Source organism: Hyaena hyaena, unplaced genomic scaffold (assembly GCF_003009895.1).
Source record: "Hyaena hyaena isolate Hyena2069 unplaced genomic scaffold, ASM300989v1 scaffold_257, whole genome shotgun sequence".
NCBI classification, from domain to species: domain Eukaryota; kingdom Metazoa; phylum Chordata; class Mammalia; order Carnivora; family Hyaenidae; genus Hyaena; species Hyaena hyaena.
Window position 1 is genome coordinate 1,581,812 of NW_024080889.1, and position 16,344 is coordinate 1,598,155.

At 36.1% G+C, this 16,344-nt stretch overlaps 2 protein-coding genes across 10 annotated transcripts in view; one reads left to right on the forward strand and one right to left on the reverse strand.

The window, feature by feature from the left end:
• LOC120240623 (BEN domain-containing protein 5) overlaps positions 1–16,344 on the forward strand; it is a 1,403,952-nt gene that overhangs the window by 677,162 nt on the left and 710,446 nt on the right. For all 9 annotated transcript variants that reach the window (XR_005530669.1, XM_039245389.1, XM_039245392.1 and 6 more), the window contains one exon: positions 13,002–13,096. Coding sequence is in view for 8 of the 9 variants with exons in the window: in XM_039245389.1 (XP_039101320.1) it covers positions 13,002–13,096 (95 nt within the window). In the remaining variant the exon portion in view is untranslated. The remainder of the gene's footprint in view (positions 1–13,001; positions 13,097–16,344) is intronic.
• LOC120240629 (cytochrome c oxidase subunit NDUFA4) lies at positions 1,854–2,323 on the reverse strand. The gene has a single exon (XM_039245397.1). It carries the CDS (start codon positions 2,262–2,264, stop codon positions 2,016–2,018), a length of 249 nt encoding a protein of 82 aa, XP_039101328.1. The 5' UTR covers positions 2,265–2,323; the 3' UTR covers positions 1,854–2,015.

Sequence of the window (16,344 nt, forward strand, 5' to 3'; positions counted from 1 at the left end):
AGTACCATACTGTTTTGATGACTATAGCTTTGTATTATAACTTGAAGCCCAGAATTGTGATGCCTCCAACTTTGCTTTTCTTTTTCAATATTGCTTTTGCTATTCAGTGTCATTTGTGGTTCCATATAAATTTTAGGATTTTTGTTCTAGTTCAGTGAAAAATAGTGGTGTTATTTTGATAGGGATTACATTGAATGTGAAGATTGCTTTAGGTAGTAGACATGTTAATAATATTTGTTCTTCAAATCCATGAGCATAGATTTTTTTTTTTTCATTTCTTTGTGTCTTCTTCAGTTTCATTAATGTTTTATAGTTTTCAGATCTTTTACCTCTTTGGTTAGGTTTATTCCTAGGTACTGTATGGTTTTCAGTATGGTTGTAAATAAGGTCAATTCCTTGATTTCTCTCTGCTGCTTCATTATGGGTGTATAGAAATGAAACTTATTTCTGTGCATTGATTTTATATCCTGTGATTTTACTTACTTTGTGTATCTGTTCTAGCTATTTGGTGAAGTCTTTTAGGTTTTCCACATGGAGTATCATGTTGTCTATGAAGAGTGAAGTTTGACTTCTTCCTTGGTGGTTTAGATGCTTTTTTTTTTTCCTTTTTGTTGTCTGATTGCTGAGGTTAGGACTTACAACACTATGCTGAACAACAGTGGTGAGAGGTAAGAGTGGACATCCCTGTCATGTTCCTGATGTTAGGGGGAAGGCTCTCAGTTTTTCCCCATTGAGGATGATATTATCTGTGGGTCTTATGTATATGGCCTTTATGATCTTGAGGTATGTTCCTACTTTCTTGAGGATTTTTATCAGGAAAGGATGCTTTATTTTGTCAAGTGCTTTTTCTGCATCTATTGAGAGGATCATGTGTTTCTTATCCTTTCTTTTATTAATGTGATGTATCACATTGATTTATTTGTGGACATTGAACCAGCCCTGCATCCCAGGAATAAATCTCACTTGATCATGGTGAATAATTCTTTCAATATTTTTTTGGATTCAGTTTGCAAGTATCTTGTTGAGAATTTTTGCCTCAATGTTCATTAGGAAAATTGGCATGTTGTTCTCCTTTTTAGTTGGGTCTTTAGTTTTGGAATCAAGGTAGTGCTAGCCTCATAGAATGAGCTTGGAAGTTTTCCTTCCATTTCTATTTTTGGAACAGCTTCAAAAGAATAGGTATTAATTCCTCTTTAAATGTTTGGTAGAATTCCCCTGGAAAACCATTCAGCCCTGGACTCTTCTTTGTTGGGAGATTTTTGTTACTGGTTTAATTTCTTTACTGATTATAGGTCTGTTCAAATTTTCTATTTCTCTCTGTTTGAGTTTTGGTAGTTTACGTTTCTAGGAATTTGTTCACTTCTTCCAGATTGCCCAATTTGTTGGCACATAATTATTCATAATATTCTCTTATTATTGTTTATATTTCTGTGGTGTAGGTTGTGATCTCTCCTCTTTCATTCATGATTTTATTTATTTGGGTCATTTCCTTTTTCTTTTTGATCAAACTGGCTAGGGGCTTATTAATTTTGTTATTTTTTTAAAGAACTACTCCTGGTTTTGTTGATCTGTTCTACTGTCTTTATGTGTGTGTGTGTGATTGATTGATTGATTTCTGCTCTGATCTTTATTATTTCCCTTATTCTGCTGGTTTCAGGCTTTATTTGCTGTTTTGTTTTGTGTTATGTTGTTGTTGTTTTTCCAGCTCTGTTAGGTTTAAGGTTAGATTATGTATTTGAGACATTTCTTCCTTCTTTAGGAAGGCCTGGATTGCTATATACTTCCCTCTTATGACTGCCTTTGTTGAAGTTGTGTTTTCATTGGCTTCCATGTGCTTTTTTTTTTTTTTTTTCAAGTTTCAGGTATTTATTTATTAGTCAGTGTAAATCCCAACATAACACATCAACATGATTTCATGCATTCAGAGGGGAAATATTTCCTGAATAAGTGGAAAATTGTGAGGATGGCTTCTGGAAGACCTTCATTTTAAGCAGCTTTATAGTGAAACATTTCATTTAGAAGTCTGGGCCTTCTTTCTTCAGTTTGCTGTAATCTACATTCACTGAGTAGAACTTGTATTGATCATTGGGACCCAGTTTGTTCCAGGGTTCTGGGTTATTCTTCCTATCCCAACTGACATCTGGATTGAACAATGCCAGACGCAAGACATACAGTGCTGCTCCAGTGCCTCCCGCTCCAATAAATACGAAGAGGGGGATCAAGCTCGGGTGCTTCTTGGCCTGACTGAATATCTTGAGTAGCATGGCTGCGGCAGGGGCCTCGGCTTCAGGAGCAGAAAAGATCAAACCTGGAAGGCCCAGCAGTAATCTTCCATGTGCTTTTTTATTTTGTCTTTAATTTCTTGATTAGCCATTCGTTCTTTAGTAGAACTTGGAGTTTAAAGAACATCCTATGTCTTCTGATTGGAGCATTTACTTCATTTACTTTCAGAGTGGTTATCGATAGATATGTATTCAGTGCTGTTTTGTTACTTGTTTTGTCATTGTTTCTGGAAATTTTCTCTGTTCCTCCTTTTTAGCCTTTGCTACTTTTTTTTTTCTTTTCCACTTAAAGAATCCCTTTAATATTTCTAGCAAGGCTGGTTTAGTGGTCATGAAGTCCTTTAGTTTATTATTTATTTATTTATTTAATTTATTTATTTTTGTCTGAGAAATTCTTTATCTCTCCTTCTATTCTGAATGATAACCTTGCTAGATAGAGTGTTCTTGGCTCCAGATTTTTCCCATTCAACACATTGAATATATTATGCCTCTCCCTCCTGGCTTGCCAAATTTCTGTGGAGAAATCTGCTGCAAACCTTACTGGTCTTCCCATCTAATTTTGGGACTCCCTTTGTGTTGCTGCTTTTAGGACTTTTTCTTTATCTTTATATTTTACAAATTTAACTACAATATGTCTTGGTGTTGATATACTTTTGTTGATTTTGATGGGAGTTCTCTGTGGCTCCTGGATTTGGATGTCTGTTTTCTTCCCCAGATAAGGGAAGATTTCTGGTATAATTTTTTTAACAAATTTTCTACCCCCTTTTCTGTCTCTTCTTCTGGTTTTCTATGATATTAATGTTATTATGCTTGATGGAGTCACTGAGTCCCTGAATCTACTTTTATGATCTTAGATTTTTCTTTCCCTCTTTTGTTCATCTTCATTATTTTCCATTATTCTATCATCTGTATCACTTATTTGTTCCTCTGCTTATTCCATTCCTGTGGTTATTCCAGCAGATAATTTTAAATCTCAAATATTCCATTTTTCATGTTGGCCTGATTTTTTTTTTAGCTCTTTTATCTCTATGGTAAGGATCTTCCTGATGTCTTCTGTGCTAATCTCAAGCCCAGATACTTTTTAAGGATTGTTGCTTTAAATTTTGGACCAAGCATATTACTTATATGTGTTTCAATTAGATACTTTTCTTGTTCTTTTGTATGGGAGGGGGTGTCTGAATTCCTCCATCTTGGCATTTTGTTTAAGCCTCTGTCTTCTTTTGTGTGTTGGAAAAGCCTGTTATGTTTCCTGCTCCTGAGAGTAATGGTTGTATGAATAAGAAGTCATATTATGTCCAGGGCCTGGCACTTTAAGAAGTGTCTCTGGTATGGGCAAAGTGCACTTTGTTGCTGTGTTATGGCTGTTTATCCTTCAGGTTAGTCCTCAACAGAATTTCTCCTTGCCTTGCCTTGGGGAATCTTTGGACCTTGACCAGAATGTGGTGAGCTTTAACTAGCATGCTCTTGTCAGCTTGCTAGAATAGACCCGATGTTATTTACACTAGAATTGAATCTCTTTAGAACTCTAGGTTAGCCGACAGGGTGCCTGCAGGGGTGGCACCACTCTGTTGGTCATTAGGCTCATCTTCTGGGGTTAGGGCTCACTGTTTAGGCACATTTTCCCTAGAAAAGCAGTACCAGTGGAGTGTAGGGGGACAGAACTTGGTGTGGGCAGGTTAGGCAACCAGGGTTGGAACTGTGCTATTCACTGAAGTTGTTTTACGCTGTGGGGCAGTAAAGGGAAATGGTACTTGATGATTTTGTCCTTTTGTCCCCAGAGAGGCAATTCCAACTCTCACAGATGTGCTCCAAAGAGAACAAACATTCTCTCCCCTTGCCTCTTAGGCAATCCTCAGATGGAGCAGTCTGCCCCCGGGTCGTTTGCTTTCCTCTGTTCCAGAAGTAATGCAGTATCTTCAGGTCACTATCATAACCAAGTCTAGGGACCTCTGAAACTCCCGTCTTTGATCCCCATTGGTTGCAAAAACGCATGAAATTCAGCCCCTCATTTTCCCAACCAGTGGCTTTGGGGAAGTAGTCTCCTTTTGCTTACCACTGTTCACTCTAGTCTGTCTCACCTTTCTCCACAACCAGGGCTCTCTTCCCTCTACAACATCTGTGATTTGTTTCTCCTCCAATCCATGCCTCCACAGTTTCTATTTTCCTTGAAGTGACATCTTCTTTCCCTCTAGTACTGCAGTTTGTTCTGTCAGTCCTCAAGTCAATTTCCTAAGTATTCAGAATGATCTAATAGTTTTCTAGCTGTGTTCCCAGGACAAGGCAAGTGTAGGGTCCTCCCGCCATGCCACCATCTTAGTTCCCAGTCTTGCTTTAAATCATCCCATGGTTTCTCAGTTTTAAAATCCTCAAGGGGCGCCTGGGTGGCTTAGTCGGTTAAGCGTCGGACTTGCGCTTAGGTCATGATCTCGCGGTTCGTGGGTTCGAGCCCCCATCGGGCTCTGTGCTGACGGCCAGCTTAGAGCCTGGAGCCTGTTTCAGTCTGTGACTCCCTCTCTCTCTCTGACCCTCCCTGCTCACGCTGTCTCTGTCTCTCTCTCCTAGAAATAAATAAAAACATCAAAAAAAAAAAATCCTCAAGGGAAGGTTTATGTGCTCCCCATTCATTGGTTCCAGGTAGTGGTATGCTGAAGTCAGCTGGTGCCAGGTCTGAATGGCTGATTTTCAGATTTTCAGGAACTTTGTGACTTGTTAAATACAACTAACTTTAAAAAATAAACACTTATGTGGGTTCATAGCATCATTATTAACAGTATTGAAGAGGTGGAAGCAACACAATGTCCATCAATAGATAACTGGATAAAGAAAATGTGGTATATATTTGCAATGGGATATTATTCAACCTTAAGAGCATATCCTTCTACATTTAAATTATCTTTACATTACTGTATAAATAAATATCTTTACATTTTAGTCATTCCCTGGGAAAGATGGCAAATGTGGATTTTTATTACCTAATTAGTTTGGGAAAATTATTAAACATGTAAATCAATCAATTTGCAATTTGTGTGATTAATGATATTTGGAATTAAAATTTTACTATCTTATTTGTTATTTCCATATACAATGTTTATTCTTTGCTTTTTGTCCTCCATCCTATCAAACTTTCTATTATATTTGTCATGTTTTCTTTATTATCTTTTTCCTGTTACTCATTTGGAATTTATAACTCCTGTTTCTATAATTATAGTGATTACTCTTGAACTGCCACATGCTTATTTGTTGCAATGTCTTAAGTTAATTAGCATCCCTGTCCTCCTTTGGAACCATATAAAGACATTATCATAGTTTAACTCTGATTTTGCCTCCCTCCACTTCACCCCTATCCCAAACACATTTATTATTGTTGACCTGTGCTTTTATGCAAACTTATTAGCACCCCTTAAATTTATTATTTCATAATAATATTTTTATGCAGCCAATTTTTATTTTGATTTACCTATTTCTCTGCTCACTTTTGTTTCTTGCCACTCTTACCTTTGGTGTTCAGTTTCTTTCTTTGAAGTTCATCCTTCAGTAAGTAGCTCCTTCACTGAGGGTCTGGAACTCCTATACTTCTTAGGCTTTATTTGGCTGAAAATTTTTTTTACCTTCATTTTTGGGTGATGGTACAGTATTTTCAGGTTTCTCATGTTGCTGGTGTTAAGTCTGCTTAGGTCTAATTTCCTGTGTCTTTGTGGGTAATTTATATTTTCTCTGGTTTCTTCTGAAAAGATGCCCTTTATTGTTGGTATTTTGCAGTTTCACTGTGATGTGTCTATATCTAGATTTTTTAAATCCTGCTTTGGACTGAGTTGTAATTCTTAAATCTGAGTAGCAGTTTCTTTTGAGAAAATGCTAGTTTATTTTATCTTTCTAAAACTCATACATAATGTAGATTTTAATTTTTTTCCACTGCATACCTTTGTCATACTTTTTATTTTCTTAATACACGTGTTGAGTTTTGGAAATGCCATCTTTTCTACATTCTACCCTATCTACTGAATTTAAGTTCAATTGTTGTAAAAAAAATTCATTTCTAGAAGCTCTGTTTAATTTTTTTAGGAAATATTTCTGGGCTTTACATTTTTTATTGTGCTTTGTTCTGTTTTCATGTGTTTGAAACTATTTTAATTTTTTAGTCATTACGGAAGTATTTTCTTGATAGTTGACCAGATAGTTTTCTAACTTGAAATTCTTTGCGGCCAAATTTATTTATCTGTTTTTCTAGCTGATTCTTACTTTTACTGTGGATTATTTCCTTATGTGTTTTTTAAATTTGTGTAAAATGTTAACCACCACAGGACTTTATGGAAATCTTATGTTCCTGGGTTGAAATGTGTGCATTCAAAACAACTTTTCATTGTTTTCACTAGGTGTTCCAGGGCTATTTTCCTGTAACTAAATTTATTTTAAATATTTATTTATTTTTAGGACACAGAGAGACAGAGTGCAAGCAGGGAAGGGGCAGAGAGAGGGAGACACAGAATCTGAAGCAGGCTCCAGGCTCTGAGCTGTCAGCATAGAGGCCAACATGGGGCTCAAACCAACGAAGCTTGGGATCATGACCTGGGCCAAAGTCAATGCTTAACTCACTGAGCCACCCAGGCATCCCTAACTAAATTTATATTAAATACTTGACCTGGGTTCTTAAGTTGAAGCTATACTATAAATTCAAACCCAAACCCAAAAATCTTCTGGCCTATTTTTGTAAATTATTTTTTCTATCCCAAACCCAGAAATAGATAGAGACATTCTTTGTCATCTTCCAGTGCTTGTGAAAGATTTCTTTCTAGACCATAGTTCTATGAATACTGAATCATTTTGAGAGTACTAGATTTATGGAAGCATCTTATTCCAAACATCGTAGCTCATGCAGATTTAAGTTCTCATTTGCTATCTTTGCATGGATGTTAAAATTAAGTTCCTAGATACCAAGACCAATAACCTTCTTTCTGCACCTGTGTATTTTTCTGGAATCTGTGGATTTCTTTTTATTTATTAGGAGCTCTTTATGTAAAGAATGTTATCAACACAATGTGTTTATTTTTTTCACCAAACTTCATGTGGTTATCCAACAAATGTTTCCCAGGTATTCTACCATTCTGTACAATATCATTTTCTCTGTGTGCTTTAATATTATTTTCTCTTTTTGCCTAGGCATGAAAAAGTTTGGAGAATACTGCCATAAATAACCTTCTGCAAATTTCTAGAAACCACAGGAACATTTGAGAACATGCAAAAAGCAGGTTATTGGTCTTGGTATCTAAGAACTTAAGTTTTAACATCCATACAAGGACAGCAAATGAGAACATAAATCTGCATGAGCTAGAATGTTTGGAATGAGATGCCTCCATTTTAAGTCTAAAGTGGAAATCAAATGCTGAATTTATTTTTTAAATCTTCACATTTTTTATTGAAACTTTTCAGTTTGTGTCTATGAACATATCATTTTTATATGAGGCTTTTTTTTCTGAAATGGATATATACAATTCATAATCGAGACTTTTCAGTGACAGTCTCTTCAAACTCTTAACAGTCACCATCAATGAGAAAGTGTTCACACAATAAAGTGATAAAAAATTTAAAACTGTTCAAATATTTAAACTATATGAAATTATATTTAAGTCATTGAACAGCTCTCCTTTTCCTTTTACTCATAATTGCAATGTTGAAATTTCATTTGAAAATCAAATGACTTTGAAATCTAAGCAAACTTTTAATAAATATTGTTAGATAATGAAACATTTTAAAATTATGATGACACAGTAATTTTCAGAATACATGTGCCTATTTAAAATAGTCCCTGGGGCTAGCGTGGACAACCTTAAGTGGGAAATTTACTCATGATTAGACAAAAGTATCAGATATATGTGAAGTCAGAGAATCAAGTCCACTGCCTAGACAGCAGGCAGGCTCTTCACTACACCCCCAGCCACACTGGACCGCTCCATGGCTTACACCTAGAATAAAGCATGTACTCTTTTATAGCACCATGAACCCATTCATCAGAATGGACAGCGCTCCAGGCCTCAAACATATGACTGCTTGAAAACTATAATCCACTCTTAGTCTACCAGTGTGCTGCAGGTCACTATTTACAAACTTCTGATTTCAAAGGGTGCCTGAGTGACTCAGTTGGTTAAATATCTGACTTCAGCTCAGGTCATGATCATGTGGTTCTTCAGGTCATGATCTTGCAGTTCTTCAAGTGCTGACAGCTCAGAGCCTGGAGCCTGCCTTGGATTCTGTGTTTCCCTCCCTCTCAGCCCTTACCTCTGCCTATGCTCTGTCTCTCTCTCTCTCTCAAAAATAAATAAACATTATTTTTTTTTAAAACAACAAAGCTCTGATCTCAAGGACCATATTGCTAAAACAATGCTCGATTAAAAATTTAAATCTAAAGAAGAAAAAAAGAAATAAAAGAAAGAATGGAAGGAAGAAATAGTAATGAACAAAAAGATCCTGTTTATTGAATGTAAGGAGGAAGTCTTAATAAATATTGAGTATCTTTTATGAGCTAGGTACAATGTGCTTGGAAATTTTCTTATATAATCTCAGAGATTCTTATAAAACGTTGTTAGGATGCTATTATAATCACAATTTCAAATATAAATAATCAATATAAAAATTATTTTGCCCAAACTCACACAACTAGTGGGGAGCTGGGTTTCAGTACAGATATATCTATCTGGAATGTCCATGATCTTATTACTTTTGAGTCAATGGACTTGCTTCAAGTTCTAGCTCTACTACTTATTACTTATATGACTTTAATTTACTTACTCTCAATATTACTTGCCTCACTCATAAATAATGGCTAGTAAATAGTCACTCTTCCAAAAAGTTCATTATCCTCAAAATAAATAAGATAATACATCGGGTATCAGAGGTTGTGATTGGGGTTGAGGCCCAAGCATCAGTAGTTATTAAAAGCTATCCAAATGATTCTAATATACAATGAGGTGATTCTAATATATAGCACATTGAAATAGTATGAAGGAGTGCTTAACTCATAATTTGGTACATAGAAGGTACTCAGTTGTTAGCTATTATTATAATTGCTGTTACCATTACCTTATGGATGCCATTGCTTGTGATGCATTTGGGGTAAATAGTAGATACTGAAGTGTAAAATATGGAAAGCCAAGATTTCCTGCACTGCCTGCTGCCAGATACCTTTGATTCTCACAGCCACATGTTGCCTTGCTAAATAGACTGGAATACATTTAAAGAAATGCTTGAGAAAAGAATGGTAAGAAATGGTGTTCTTTTTGCATGGGGTGTCATAGAAAAAGTATAGTCTTTATGGTCCTTTATTAGCTTCAATTTCCTCATGTCTAAAATTGGGCTAAAATATACAACCTTTTTATGGATTGAGTAGTTAAAAATATAGCATATTTAAAACATGTGGGAAATTTTCCTAGAACTTTGTAGGATATTAATGATCAACAGATATTTTACTTTCTTGTTTTTTTTTTTTTTTTATTCCAGCTTCACATAAGCATGTTTTTTTTCTGTATTGGATTTTCATTGCATTTAGTATTAATCTAGATCCTTAAAGTGCAGTATGGCTTCCAGGTTCACTAGAATGGATCTGACACCTGGAAAATCTCAGAAGAGAAAAGGGGGAATAAGCCCTGTGAGATTCAAAGGCCATTTGTCCCCTTGATATTGATTTTCTTGGCTACTTAAATCAGACAGTAGCCAAGACCCTGGGAGAAGTAATTGAACTGACAACAGGCAGGTCCATGATATTAATAATTGAACAGCCTTGGACATTCTTGATGACTTAATTTAATGACAGAAGAGAGGTCTGCAACTGAAATGCCTGGTGAAGGGGTCAGTAGCTACGTCTCTGAGGAGAAAGAAAAACATGTTATTCCTAAGAGCTTATTTCATAGAACAAAGCATTTTATGGTAGCCCCAAATATGAGGCCTGAGAAAATAGCTTTGATTTTCTCTTTTAAGAAAAAAATGTTAAAGCCTTAAAAAATTACCATTATATTTATTCTTGCCCTTACTTTAGAAAACAGACTTGGTTAGAATTATGGAATTTTGGAACCTTAGTTGTCGGAGGCCATGCTGGCTCCGACAGGTCCAGGGGTTCCTGAAGGATGGACGGTGTTGGCTAAAGAGAATAAGAGAGCCCCGAGATCCTTTCTGATCACCAGGCAGGCATCTCCGTCCTGTCGGTTTTGGTGTCTTTATTTATAGGTCATGTGTTAACATGGCATCAGGAAATGGAATTTTTACAATGGAGAGCTCTTTGTGATAAGATGTTTTTGGAAAATGTACAGAAACAGGTTTTACAGAAGTCTTCTTGCAGAAATGCCCCAATTATAGTGAGGTTGAGTAACTAAGAAAATAACAAGGTGTTCACATTTTAATAACGCTAAGATTAAGTCATAGGTTTGTAGATACTCTTATCCATCCTCATCACAGCTGCCAAGGTAAGGGAAGGTGTTTGTGGAAAGTAGGCCTTAGGGAAGGGGCTGCTATACACCATCAGTTAGCAAAGGTGTATGTACTAACTTATCTTCTGCCCTTATCTGTTCCTTTTCTCTAAGTTAGGCTCTTTGTCTCTGGACAAGACTTGATTTTACAGTTATATTCTTTATTGCACCAGAGAGCCAACCATACCTTTAAAGAGTTTAGCTTATTTCCAATACATAGAATAGCCTCTTCGAGTGCATTTACCTTTGTGTCTACTTTTATGATTTCTTGAATAGCTAGGGCATGAGAGACATTTTTGGTTAGTTGATTTACATGTTGAGCTGTATGAACATCCTGGACTAACACAACGGTAGAAACAGAATTGTACATGTAAAGGTCAATCTTTTATGACTAGGGGTCATTAGCCTGTTCATAGCTGAAGGGAAAGTATGGAGGGAAACAGGACCTTCTGGAGACACGATGTCTGTTCCCATAATCAAAAGAAGAAGTTCCCACAATAAGTTCCTTCACAAGGTGCAATCATCATACCAGGGCCCGAGTAAGGGGACAAGTCACTCCCGATATTGATCAACAAGGTACCTTAGGGGTCAGTGCTCAAGCAGAAATAATTGAGTGGGGGTGGATATCGGTCGTCATCTGATTGGCAAGAGACCGTGCAAACTTGTTTTAACCTCACCAGGAGTTTTCTGGACTAGTGGGCTCAGAATGGCTCCCAACACTTAGTGAGCAACTGAAGGGCAGAGATCATGGACATTTTAGTTTTCTTTTTTATTCCCTGGATTCAAATATCAACTCATGTTAACTGCATGACTTTGGATAAGTTAATTAAGCTCTCTGAGCTCAGCTTCCACATCTATAAAATGGAGATGTTAATATTTTGTATAGTTATAGGAGAATATTTAAAAATTTATAAAAATGCATAAAATTCCTGGACTTAATATTATATATTACCTCACACAATAAATATTTGCTCAATGAGATAATATGTGAATTTTTAAATTTTTTTATTAAAAATTTTTTAATGTTTTATTTATTTCTGAGAGAGAGAGAGAGAGAGAGAGGCAGTGTGAGCAGGGGAAGGTCAGAGAAAGAGGGAGATACAGAATCCGAAGCAGGCTCCAGGCTCTGAGCTAGTTGTCAGCACAGAACCTGATGCAGGGCCCAAACCCACCAACTGTGAGATCATGACCTGACCTGAAGTTGGATGCTTAATCAACTAAGCTACCCAGGTGCCCCAATAATATGTGAATTTTGATACTTCCCTCCCTTTCTTTGCCTATGGATAGAAAAACCAGTTCATATTAACCTTTTGAAAGCTTTCCTTTTTCTCCAACTATTCTGGTTGCCCTTGCTCTTGTCTCCATCCCTCCTCACCTTTTTTTTGGACTATTGCAGGGGTCACAGGGTGTCTTTTAACCCCAGTTCTCTTATCTTTCCCCATCTCTTCTCTTCACTTATAGTGAAGTTGATTACTAAAACAAAAACTATCTCTTAACTATACTACCCTCCTGGAAAGACTTTAGTCATGTAGAACACTCCACTCCCCATTTTAAAGTTGAGGACCAGAGAACGGAAGGTACCTATGCTTCTATGAGTTGTTGCTGAGATTAGGGTTGAGCTCAGTATGACTTGCCACAGCAGAAGATAACAAAAGGTGGTGCAGAAGAGGATATATATCCTCCAGGTCTAGTAAAAGGGGTGCTGAGTAGTTACAGAATTTTTTAACTTCAATTTTGCACTCAGTTATTATCTTTAGTTTGAACTTCAAATGCACTACTGTTACTGTAATACTGCTATTATTCATTTCCCTGTAAATTCTAGGTCATCCTGGAGAGAGGCACAGTTAATAATAATAGCTAAAACTTATGTAGCATTAACTATGTACAAAGAATGGTTCCAAACACTGTACATATATTAACTTATTTAATTATCATTAATAATCCTAGGTAATGTTATTATTGCCATTTTTCATATGAGAATCTGAGATATAGAAATGTTTAGTATCTTGGCAAAGTCACACAGTGTGAGAGTGGTAGAGTGGAATTAAAACTGAGGCTTCCAGGTTACAGAGTCTGTGCTCTTGACTATTATGTTAAGCTGGCATTAAAACATTGAATTTCTGTGGGCACCGTTTATTGTCACTATACTGTTGGCAAATAGTCCATATGGCTTCCTTTAACCGTGCTTATTGTTTCCGTTCCTAATTAGCAGGAAAAGGCAACTTGCATAGCATAGTCTTCTGATTAACTTTTCCCTTTCTTTCAGAGAGTCATTTTCAACATTGTTAACTTCAGTAAAACCAAGAGTCTTTATAGAGATGGAATGGCCCCAATGGTGAAATCTACTAGCAGACCCAAATGGTGAGTGACCGACAGAATGGGATCCACTTCTGGTTGGAGAATTTGACCTAGGTCTCAAAGTTTATGTGCTGGATGTCTAGGGCTTAGTCTCACTGGCGTTGACAGGAGTAAGATGTGTTTCTTGATGGCTATTTTCTGGCCTCTGTGTACTGTTCTTTGAGAATGTTAGAATGTTGGAATAGGGAAGATAGTTCCACATATGGAGTGACCAGCATTCCATTATGAAGGAAGGTTCAGTCTGTTACTTGGTAAACTTCCTGTCCTGTTGGCTTTTTATCATGGTATCTTAGGACACATAATTGAAGCTGATTCTGTGTTGTTTTGTTTTGTTTCCTAGCCTGAGCATAGATGTTCTACAGTAACCAGCAGAGCACTGGGAACTACAATTTAGTAGATTTCTCTTGCTATGCTTTTTTTTTTTTTTGTGGTATTTTTATATAGATGCTATGTGCTTTGTGGATGTTAAAGTTATATTTATCCCATTGCTATAGGAGGGTGAAGAGAATTTGATAGGCTTCTTTAATAATAGTAATAATTATGGTTTTGATGATGATGATGACTTCTCTCACTTATGGAGAGCCTATTTTCAGATGTTTTACATTTGCTGTCACTGTTATCATAACAGTTTAAATAATTCCTATATTACAGATGAAAAAATAGAGGCTATGAGAGATTAAGTACTTTCTCAAGACCAAAAATAGTTAAAGGAGGAGCCTGTGTTATTTTTATTACCTCACACTACCATTCAGATCAATTAATTTTTCATTCATCCATTCATTCTTTCAACAAACATTGATTAAATACACTGAAATGAGAGTTTTTAAAGACAGAAACCAGTGTTATTCATCTATCACACAGTAGGTATTAATTGAATGCTTGTTGAACTAAAATGAATTTGTTATGAGAATTTACATGTAAAGTGCCTGGCACTTACTAAGTGCTCAATAAATGTCATCTATTATTAATAGTATTATGTAAAACACTATACAAATGCGAGGAATTGTTAATATTATTCTAGCTTTGATCCCTGTTCAAATTTTAATGACTAGTGAGAAGATCATCTCCAAATGTCTATATTTATAGAAAACTAGCAATTCATAAATATTGAATTGTGCTTTTATCTACAAACAATACTTGGCAATTTTCTATAAATGCGGGGCTAAGAGGTTCAGGTTTATGAAAGTGTAGGCATTCAATGATAATGAAAACTGTTTATTAAAAGATAAAAATATCTTCCTGGGCCTGTTTTTTACTTTGCTGTACCAAGTTAACTATACTGCTTTTCCTGGATCTCCTTTGACAATGGGATCTGGGCAAGGGATAAGCCTTTGTTTTGAGTTTCTGAATTCAGCCCAGTGGATAATAATATAGCATGTCTCTCTGCTAATAGGTGTATGTGTAGATGTGTACTTCAAACCTTGCCAACAAAAGGACATCACTGTTGATCTGCTCCTGAGGGCCCTCAAAATAACATCGTACTTCTTTTATGAGGCTCTGTGTTAGGATCTTACACAGCAACGGTAATCACTATGCCTTTTCCCCAACTGTTCATTGCTGGAGTCTTCTCTTTTTTCATGCTTTTAAAATCCTTAAGACTTAATCATTTCATTTTGTTTTGTTTTGTTTCATATGGATTATCATTTGGGGCCTCTCTGTCAGGGCTCTTGACAAGATTTTGAAATATTAATGAGTCATAGCATTTATATTATAATACCTGAGGATTAAGTCAGTGCTCTTATCCAATATTGGCAGGCTCTCAGCAGCAGCCATTATCCAGTCATTGGGCTTCTCTAATAGTCTGAAAGAGTTTAAATGTTCAGAATTGAGTTTATTGTAGTTCATCAGGCCAGTAAGTCACAAAGTACCAGAGCAAATCAGGTTGTTGGTATGTCTCATCTCTTGTCTTTTTTACTTTGCTATCCCCAGACTTTGGATGGAAAGCTATTCACTTCCTTCGTAGCTCCCTTTCTTCAATCCAGACTGAGATATTTGTTTACTTAATAGGATTTTACTGATTATCCTAATGTACCATGTACTATTCTACATGTTGAGGACACACTATGTATATGACAGGAAAGATCTGTTCTCAAAGGGAACTTTCTTTTTAGAATTTTATTAACTGATCTTTTCCTGCCATAGTTGTTACTCTGCTTGCTACTGGTTTGCTCCAAGGATTCTTTCTGCCCCTTTGGTGCTTTCTGCCTAGGACTTGATTCTGTTACTTGTGTCAGTTACCTGTGCCAGAACCTGTCTTGCAATAATCATTATTCTAAATGTTCTTAGGCCAACACAAAAAGTGTATATGACTGGCTTTATTAATATTAGATTTTATTGGCCCTGAGGAATGCACCACAATTTAGGATTCTAGACAACAGCCTAGCTCAAGACTGACAAATACATTATAGATCCCAGTATTAGAATATCTCCTCTAGTGTTTCCTAACCCCAGTTTCCCCCAAATCAAAGCAACCAAACAAAAGGACAAGTTTCTGATACTTTTCTTACCTGTGGGCTTCACTTCCTTTAATATTTCAACCAGACATTGAAACAATTCTTACTTCATAACAAATATTGAAAATTCTAAATTTCTTGGATGAAATATATACCAGATTAGGAAACGGTACTGTCTTCACCTTTTCAAGGTGAAATATAACATTCTTCTTCACTTCTGTTATTGGGGTCATAACTGATGTCAAGTAAAGATGCCTTCAAGCATAAGTACAGGTCTGGAAATCAATTAGTTGTAGAAACCAGATGAGCAAAAGAAGCAACTAAAAAGCCATTGTGCAAATGCGTGGCCACTCAAGGCTGTTCTACCTTGTGGAGATAAAATAAGAATACCTAACAACAAAATGTTGAAGTTGGAATATTCAGCAGTTTTTCTACCTATTTAAATTTACTCTATTTTTAATTCCATATTAGACTTCTTAAGAAGTATTGGTTGTTAGGGCTCAAGTTTCTGCAATCACAATTCATTAATATGTTTTAATATTGTCCAAGGTTGAAAGTGCTTTGTGATAGCCACTGCAGGAACTCGCATTACAAAACAGACAAAATCTGTATTCTTACTTAAGCAGAAACTAAGCCTAAGCAGTAAGAAATAGCATTAGCCAGAGACCAAGTTTACTGTTCCTCCCATATTGTATGCATGGGGAAGGTGGAAAAAGCGGACACAAATAAGCAGGGAGTTGCATACTGCTGTATGACCTTTGGTAGATCTGGAATGACTTTTCTTTTTTTTTTTTTTTT